Here is a 9,948-nt window from a genome sequence, read left to right on the forward strand (position 1 = left end):
ATTGAAAGTAGTGGCTATCTTAATTCATTAGAAATTGGGCAGGTAAGAAATTTTTTCGTTGAGTTATGTATTTACTTGAAAATGGCTAAATCTCATTTCTAAGAAATCATAGATTCTACCTTTTTTAAAAAAGCTATTCAAGAACAGCTGGAATGTTTTCTACTTCAAAAGTTTAGGATACTAATATTGGAATTAACCTTTTATTTGTTTATTTTGTTGCATTTTTGAATAAGCCATATGAAATTTAGGATACATGAAGCTTCTCTCGCTCTATATAGATGTTATATATTTCTTTTCTTTTCTTTTCTTTCCCATAGCTTGAAAAAAAAAAAAAAACTTACTATTGTAATGAATAATGAATTATGAAGAGTATATTTCTTTTCTTTTCTTTCCCATAGCTTCAAAAAAAAAAAACAAAAAAAACAAAAAAAACAAAAAAACTTACTATTGTAATGAATAATGAATTATGAACAGTGTATCGATGCATGATTCGTATAACTTTTTGTATTTTGTTTGTTATTGAAGGTACAATGATTCAAATTCCAAGTCATTATCAGAATTATGAAGAAATAATGATTCTCTAAGATTTTATATTTTAACTTATATGAAATTTGTTAATTTATATAGATATATTAATTTATACAATTATATAATTTCTGGTTTAAAAAAAAAGTAATAAACAAATGAATATTTGTGATAATTACCAATATATATATACACAGACACAGACACACATATATATATATATGTATTTGTAATCATAGTATGTTTTTAATCATTCACACACACACACACACACACACATATATATATATATTTTTTTGTAATCGTTGTATGTTTTTAATCATTTCTTTTTTTTGATTCCCAATTCCAATTTACTAAGGAACAAAAAGAGTTTTGGAAATTAAGCCTTTTTTATCTTGGTTTGTTAAAAGGGAATCAAGCATTTTTGTTAAGAGATAAGTATGCGAAAACTTTTTTAGTAAAAAAATTAAAAAAAAAAAATTTCCAAGGCAAAACTCAAAAGTAGTCTACCACCAAGCTAACTGCCATGTCATCATAAAAAGATGCCAGATAAGCAAACTGCAAACATCCCTTCACCACAAAATCAAAAGCCTTCACCTGAAAGAACCACGTGTCGGTCCGTGAGTTACAGGCTATGACTATGGATTCGGAGCTACATTATCGTATCTGAACGAGAACATATGTTTGGCTGACGTGGCAATCTGGTCGTGGCTCGTGACTTAATTTCTTAACAAAGCCACCTGGTTCTTCAACATATTTACTACTTTTGCCATCGCCCAGGCCACTGTCCGAGTAAACAGGCTATCCATACCAGATTCTCCGAAGGCAACCAATCCACGTCACGGTGCTATCACTTTCCAAAGCCCAAATCTTGCCACGTGGCGAACACCCAGAAATCCAAGGAACAACGTGAATAAATAAACAGTTTTTGCACAAGTAAGCTGATTAATACTGTCACACAACAAAGCCAACATTGCTGTTCTCAAAGCTTGCTTAGCTAACCCTCTTCTCTACCCTCATACCCACTTCCATATTTGATCAAAAATTTCTTGCCTCAACAATTTTTTCATTTTTTTGGACCCCCATTCATGGATCTTGAATTGCCTGATATTGGCTGATTGTGTTTCAGCTAATGTTTTGGCGGGGATTCGGCGTAGATTCATTGGTAAGTGATTGCCATTGATACAACGTTTAGGCTCCTGTTTCTTTTTTTTTTTTTTTCCCTTCATTGTTGGAATTTTTGTTTGCATAAATGCTTGAAGCTATCAACTTAGAAAAATGGGTTTTTGTTAGATTCTTAATGCTTTTTTCTTTCTTTTTTCTTTTTTGGTTGTTTCTTGAAAATGGTGAAGAATTAGGAGGATCATTGGCTTGAACTTTGATGATTAAAACCCATTAGCCGAATTCCCGCCATAAGCTTTGGATTAATTAGTTAATTCGCATTGTGAGGAGGAATAATTTTCTAGACGTTCATTAGGTTTATTTTTTTCTAAGAGGAGTGGTATTTTTTATGGAGCCTCTGTGTGAGTTTTGTGGGGTGGTGAGGGCAGTAGTTTACTGTAAGTCGGATTCGGCCCGGCTTTGCTTGCACTGTGATGGTTGGGTACACTCTGCCAATACTTTATCAAGAAGGCATACTCGGTCACTCTTATGTGACAAATGCAATGCCGAGCCTGCGATTATTAGATGTATGGATGACAAAATATCTCTGTGTCAAAGTTGTGACTGGAATGCTAATGGCTGTATGAGCATGGGGCACCAGCGCCAAACCTTGAATTGTTATACGGGTTGTCCTTCGTTGGCTGATTTTTCGAGGATTTGGTCTTCGGTTCTTGAAGCGCCTTCTTTGAGTGGTTTTGATAGTGGTTGGGGTTCACTTGGTTCATTGCCTACGGACGGACATTGCGACACTAGCAATGTGGAACCTAGAAACGATGACGTAGGGGCATTGGGGATGGTTACTTCCAAGTTACATGAACCGGAACCTTGCATGAAGTTTGACACTTGGCCAGGACCGTCTTCTGTGACTCCACCAAATCAAAATTACATGCTTTACTGTCGAGATCAAGCACCTTTCTTTGCTGAGGAGTCGAACCACCCACCTAAGGTAATATTTTGTACTGGGGAATGTGATTAGGCTTTAGATGGTATTGTTGGCTCTTTGCTAATTTATGTGATTTCTTTCATAGAGCAAGATATAATGCAAGTTTGGAGAAATTCTTCTTGCAGACTCAAATATAATGCACTATCATCTCCACCGGCACTTTGATCTTTGTATTCCCTCTTCCTTCACGAGCACAATACCACAGAAAGCCATAAATAGTGATAGATGACAACTAAAGATGCTTCTGGATTTTTGTTTTTACTTTTTCTTATAAATGAACTTGATTATTTTTATTTTTTTCTCCATGTACTTCGGGGTTGTTCCAATTTCAAGGATCTTGGAATCCATGATGGTGAAGATCTATGTGAAGCTTTCAACATGGATGATGTTCCATTGAACTTCGAAAATGATGATGAGATATTAAGCAATTCACAAGGCCTTCCCAGATGCCAGTTTGAGGATGGAGGAATGGATTGCCTGTTAATGGAGAAAAACCTATCCGTTACTGAGTCTAATGGTCCTATTGAAAATGCTATAGAGGTTGTCTCCTACTTCAATCCCTACACGGTTCTTATAATCTTTCTTTTATTTTACTTTTAAAGTAAATTTATTTTTCTCCCTCAGTAATTCATCTTATTGATTCTACTGGTATATAAACTTTTACAGCACAAATGAAAGTTAGGTTGCAAACTTTGACTTAGTTATTGCTTGTAAAGTTCAAAAGTTTTATCACACCTTTTCATCATTCATATATAATTTGATTTTGGTAAGGCAGTTTGTTTGTTTTCTTTCCTTTTCCTTGGACAATTACTACTCTTAATATTTTTGATATGATCTATAATTTGATTTCATTTTTTGAATATATATATATATATATATATTCTCATAACCATCCTTTTTCTCTGATGCATTTTTTTTTATTCTGCGAGTAAACTCACCTGACCAAAATTGAATTAGTGATTCTGTTTTACATGGGAACTTTTAGAATGGTTCAAATAAGAAACATAACACACATCTCCAGAACTTGTAATAATTTCACCTTTATAAGTTGATTTCAAGTAAGCGGTTTGGTTTTCTCTTTATTTGCTTGATCAATTAAACTAACCAGTTTTAGTAAATTCAATCTGACATATGAATAAATAAAAATCCCCATATTACTGCTAATTAGAGTACCTTATTGTTGATTATATGGCTTGCTTCTCCAGGCACAAGGTTGGAACTTATAAACCACCACTACTGTATAAAAATATTATACTATTCATTCACATGCCTGGGACGATTTTTCTCATACACTGACCTGATAAAAAATTCTTGAAAATTTTATCTTTATCTGCATTCTGCTTACATTTTGGATTTTATGAGATATGCTCACTATGTGTTTGACCTTTATATTTTATTTAGGCATCATCATCAGTAAAGAAGGAATGTGTGACGTTTCAATCCTCTTGTGTTGGTGGGTCATCTAGTTTGATGCATGCCATGAATGGTGGTTCAAATTGCTTACTTGTAAATCCAACTGGTAGCCGAAACATCAATCTGGGATTTCCTGCTGGGCAAGTTCATTCAACCATGTCGCTTTCACTATCCAACATCACAGGTGAAAGTAGTGCTGCTGATTATCAAGACTGTGGATTGTCACCATCATTTCTAACAGGAGAATCTTGGGAGTCAACATTGGAGGGTAGCTGTCCACAGGCTAGAGATAAAGCTAAGATGAGATACAATGAAAAAAAGAAAACTCGAACGTATGTCTCTCAACTCTTTGTATACACTATGCTGTTTATGTTTTGGTAAAGTTCAACTTGCTCTCCATTGCCATATTTAAATGGCATACACAAACACGCACACTTTAGAGTCAGAACTGTCTTTGAAAGTGCAACTTTATTTATTACTTCTGCTCTTTCATGTGATCCAAGTCCCTTGACACAATATATTTATTTGGCAGTTTGAGTTGGATCACAGTATAACTGTGAAACTAGGAATAATAAAGATTGATGGTGACCCCTTCTAAATATATGATTTTCATAGAGTAAAAATATTGTTAGTGTTGACATTTTAAAGATTTTACCATCTGATTTCAGTTTATCCTGGTATCTTATATTGAATCCTATTGGATAGACAAATTTCCATTAGGTAGAACTCCATTGTGCTTGTGAATAACATGTTACCCTGAAGTGCCATAAATTTGAATTGTTCTAAAATATAGGTAGAGTTATATATACGCACATGTGTGAAATATCTATGCATGTGTATGAAATATTTAGCATACATTTCCTCAGCAATGTTCTGTATCAGATGTTTTTGCATGTTGGTTTCTTTTGGCAGCTACCAATCAGTTGTTGTTGGTGCATTAACAAATCTATCCTTTAAAAATGTATTAAATCTCTTAAATATCATACCTCCAACTGCTAAGAAATTTTGTTCATTTCTAACTTGTAGGTTTGGTAAACAAATAAGATATGCCTCTCGCAAAGCCAGAGCTGACACTAGGAAACGTGTAAAAGGTAGATTTGTCAAAGCTGGGGAAGCATATGATTATGATCCTTCAGCAAAAAGGAATTTCTCAGCTGTTTAGATTCTGTCCCTTATCTTGCTAGACCAGGCTCAACTGAAAACGGTACTCCACCAGAGGATATGCATTCATCATTTTTCCTGTCCAGAGATGTCATTATTTCAAGACCATAGAAAAATAAAAGCTCTCGGAACTGATAAATATTCGTTATATTACATTAGATGTGTCAAATTCACTGGACTCAGTGATGCAATGAATTTGATTACTTGGATTTCCTTGCAGATTGGGTTTTGCTTTCTGAATTTGGGTGCAAACTTTTAAGTGCTCATTAACAATAAATTATTTAACTATTCCATGCAAATAAGAATATTTCAGGTATTTGGATAGAATGGCGTGCAAAGCTGGCATTGTGATTCTGTTCAACCATTCCATTTTCTCATTGCATTCGTCAGTTCAAAATGTGCCTGCACTGGAATTAGGATTCTTTTGTTAAGCTTTTAAAGAATAAGATGTAGGGGACACAGTATAGAGTACAATGGAAATTTATGAATTACATTAAGTAGGGGACACAGTATAGAGTACAATGGAAATTTATGAATTACATTAGCATTAATTAGACAGATATATAAAGATGATAGCGTCTATGCCTGGTTTTAGTTGTGCAACATGTTATCTATTCTCAATGTCGATTTTTTCTTTGGTTTTTAGGAAAACGTCTATGATGTGGAAATCTTCAATATAATTACTCAAAAAACCACTTAGTTTTTCTACATGAATCACATGAAATTTTATGTCATATTTCCTTTTCCCATTCATTTGATTTGTTGATTGATTGAGCTCATGAAACATATTCTGTTTCTCTTTCCTTGTGTATTGTTTAGACGGCATTTTTTTTTCTTTTAATTTTTTGTTTGCAGGTTCTAATAATTATTCTACATTTAAGAGAGGGATTGCATGTGGTTGGTTTGTCTTTCATCCTCCTATAGGTTGATTCTTCTTACCTCCTTCCCTTCATTTCTTTTGTCTATGTGTGTGTTAAAGTAACACTATATGCAGAATGCTTTTGAGCATCAGTTTTCGTTTTCCTCCCTCAGCAAATAAGTAAGAATATATTCATATATTATGGCAGATCTTCAGTCCTGCTAGCAACTTCGGGGTATTTTGACGACACTGGTGGAACCATATGATTTTTTGACCTGTGTCAGTGTGTCCTGCCTCCGCTAGCATTATATGAAAAGAGTTTTCTTTGTTCACTTAGGTATGATAAGTTTTGATTATTATTTGCAAAATTGCTTCTTATATGCTGTTGAGATGATTCCTACATTTTTCTTGATGAATATTTCATTAAAAAAAAAGTCAAATATTTTCTAACCAATGTTTTCTTCTTTGTTTGTATTCCAACGATGTATTATGTGCCAGAAGTTTACTTTCTGTTGAACATCAGCAGCTACAATTGGTGAAGAACGTATATGACATCCTAGTGATCATGTTGTTTCCTTCACTTAATTTGGGCCCTTCTATTGCTTTTGCAGTCACCTTCCCCATCCTTCACTTTACATTGACCGTTCTATTGCTTTTGCAGTCACCTTCCCCATCCTTCCACAAGGGAAAGTCCTTATTGCAAGAAAAGTTTGGTTAAGTGCTTTATGTGATTAACCTGTTTCTATTCCATGTAAAAAGCCTTGACTGGATTTTGTTTTCAGATATGAACATCATTTAAAATTCTATTTGAGAGAATAATATGTGCTCGAAATACTTTGTTATCCTTTAAAGTTCTATGTGAGATTAAATTTCAATCACCTTCACTAACTTTTCCTCTAGTCTTGCTAAGAATTATACAATATCATGACATTGTATGCTTTCCATGTCAATCGTGATGGTGTCTAATGCAGTTAGCATGGTTTGTTTGGCAAAGTCTATTGTTGAATAAGTGTAATGTGTGGTGTGTCACTTTGAATTAGATGCGTTGCTGGACCACTGATGAGGGAACTCAAGTTGACTGTTTAACTAGCTTTAGGTTTTTACCAAGAACAAGGCATTGTTGTTCATTCATCTGTTTGTTGTCAATCACATTAAGCCACTGCTTTCATAGCATGTGTGATTATCTGAGGACCTCTTCTTCTGTTTTACATCTTTCTGCTAGCCTCTCATGAATCGGAACCCCAAGAGTTTATCAAATGATTGGGATATTCCAGACACCAACTTTTACATTTTATTCTGGTTTGTTAGTGATCCTCCATTTGGTCTCGTACTGAGGATTTCAATTGCATCTCTCATCGAAATTGTTAGGGTAGGATAAAATAGATGCCTCAATAAACTTTTGATAGTTTTGGTGCATTTTTAAAAGATGGTGTTGGAGAACAAAGACTTGAATTCCTTACGGTTTTTGTCATGCTTTTTTTCCTTGCTTTTGTAATTCCCACATTTTCCTGTCTTATACCTCATGGTCACTTTAGGTGTGTCTTATTTGAAGGTTATAGATCATACATGGAATAAGGAATATGGGAGAATCTTTGGCGGTTTCTTTCAAGAAACAAAGATTATTTTAGCTTTATTATTGAAAAAAACTGCTGGTTGCTACACATATAATAATCATAATCTTGGAAAAGAGAAGTGAGGTAGTTTTTTCTGGGTACCTCAAGTTCTATATCTTTTTGGAAATTAAAAAAAAAAAAAAAAAAATACACACCTATCCCTAATATTCAGGAGTTAGGAAAGTAAACTGTAAAATGGCACCATCAGCTGAGCAACATTTTGATATCCTTTGATATATACTTGAACATGCTCTTCTTTGCCCATAACATTTGTCGCATTACTCTTTCCTGGGGCCCAATTCCTTATTCCTTTTGTTAGTCTTGTTTGTTTGGCAAAATTAAGTGCAGAGTTTCTGATATTTCTAGTTTGCAGTCTATTTCGAGATAATTTGTTTCAAAATTGTAGGCTTTTTTAACTAGTACTTTAAAAAATAAAAACAATGCTATGTTTAAGTTACAACTGAAAAACAAAAACTCTCTATGATGCCAATCCAAAACAACTAATTTAGGCAAGGAAATGCTGATGGGAAAAATAAGTTCTTTATCTGTTTCCGGTCTTTTATACTGAGAGATCCATGTTTACTTTATTTGTTTCCGATCTTTTATACTGAGAGATCCATGTTTACATTTTTTGTGGGTATTGCTGTATGCTTTCCTTAGAATTACTGGATGTCTTCCTAAACATCTGCTTCTTAGAATCTGTGTATGATTTTGTAAAGCATAGAGACAGACTTTGTCCACTGCAGCACCATGATTGAAAGCTTCATAGTGGTTACCATAAATTTTACAAACTGTTAATGGTCAAAATGAAACTTGTGCTCTTTGAGAGATTCAAGAGAACATAAATATTTTATTACCATAAAAGTTTATAATCTGATCCTCATATATTACAGAAAAGAGTCTTAAAGAGTGACTCATAAAGATAAAATAATACAAAGATCTATACTCTGAGCAATCTGGTTCATTAAGTCATACATATCACACAGGAAAGTATTATAAGAAACTCAAAAGTTAATATCCACCTATTTCAAATCCTGTATCTGTATCTTCTCTTTCAACTGGAAGATGTTTCTCTACTCACATTTGGTTACTGACAAAACAATATATGCCAAGAAAATCTTAAAAAATTTTCAAAGCTCCATATTCAAGACCTCAAAGAAACTGATCCTCTGACAATTAGCTAGGTGAGCAAACAATAAACATAAAAATCACGTAAGAAATCTTTGAAAAATATATATAAAAAGAAAAAAGGAAACAAAGACTCAGAGAAAAAGGAAAGGCCTCTTTAGTATTCTCGAGTGCCTTGTTTTGGAAATGGAATTACACCGGTTCCTCTCCGACCAACTCACAATGGTCGGAAGCACCATCTCGGCGGAGACTCCGATGAGATATCTCTGTGTAAGCTTTTGACATGTATTGCAGAGGAAGCACCTAATATGTCTGAGGGCCAGGAAGTTAGCTACATGAACCGACTGATCACATTTTCTACACAAATATGCATCATCTGCTTGGCAATACAAGGAGGCCCTCGAGCCGCATAGCTCGCAAGAAACAGAACCTGTGGTATTATTGTGTTGATGAACATGATCAACCTCTCTGGTTTGGTTAGGAATCCTGCAGAAATCACCATGTTTGCTTTTTTCTATGCCTCTGCACATTTTTTTTTTTTTCTCTCTTTTTTTGTACAAAGCTCTCAGTATGTCATGGCCAAAGAGTTTGGAACAAAATAAACCATTTAAAAGGAAATTTTTTTGGCTTGGGATGTAAATGCCACAGTTTGCAGTTTGTGAATTACCCATCTTGTCCCTGCAATTTTCACATTATCACATTTCACACCAATCCCACTACATGACAAGGTGTCATTTTAACTCCTTGTCTTGTTATTTATTTTTCACCGTTTCAGTACATGCCACTGTGATGGAGAAAATACTTGCAAGTTGCAATGTGCTAAATCTTGTACAATTCAAAAGGGACATAAATGGGAGTGTGATTTTATCATGATGTTGTCAATTTTCTCTCTGAGGTAAAAAGATGGATGTAATTACAATGGAAATAGATGGGCTAAAGGTAATTTTGGCACTAAAAGGGAATGAGACACCACTAAATTTGACAAAAAGAAGGGAAAAAAAGAAAGCCAAAACATGATTAAGCTTGAAGCTTGTATGAGATGCTTCAAGGACAGTATGAGCCATGATTCTGTTCGGTGAGTGGTTACCAAGTCAATTTAGGATACTAAAGAAGAAAGATTATTGTATGGTCTAGAATTAAAGCCT

General features: G+C 34.2%; 1 protein-coding gene across 5 annotated transcripts; it reads left to right on the forward strand.

The window, feature by feature from the left end:
• The first annotated feature begins 1,357 nt into the window (after nt 1-1,357).
• Nucleotides 1,358-6,905, forward strand: LOC107417063 (putative zinc finger protein CONSTANS-LIKE 11). Of its 5 annotated transcripts, none has more exons than XR_007240076.2 (8): nt 1,358-1,690; nt 1,878-2,632; nt 2,963-3,169; nt 4,031-4,374; nt 5,069-5,133; nt 6,059-6,127; nt 6,271-6,399; nt 6,561-6,905. XR_007240076.2 is itself a non-coding variant. In XM_016025616.4 (5 exons), exons 2-5 carry the CDS (start codon nt 2,036-2,038, stop codon nt 5,202-5,204), a joined length of 1,284 nt encoding a protein of 427 aa, XP_015881102.2. In that variant the 5' UTR covers nt 1,364-1,690; nt 1,878-2,035; the 3' UTR covers nt 5,205-5,422. The 5 variants fall into 5 exon arrangements, 1 of the variants encoding a protein (XP_015881102.2); XR_007240077.2 differs by having other exon boundaries at nt 6,564-6,905; XR_007240080.2 differs by lacking the exon at nt 6,561-6,905 and having other exon boundaries at nt 1,363-1,690; nt 5,069-5,246; nt 6,271-6,342.
• The last annotated feature ends 3,043 nt before the right edge of the window (nt 6,906-9,948 follow it).

Source organism: Ziziphus jujuba, chromosome 4, assembly GCF_031755915.1.
Source record: "Ziziphus jujuba cultivar Dongzao chromosome 4, ASM3175591v1".
NCBI classification, from domain to species: domain Eukaryota; kingdom Viridiplantae; phylum Streptophyta; class Magnoliopsida; order Rosales; family Rhamnaceae; genus Ziziphus; species Ziziphus jujuba.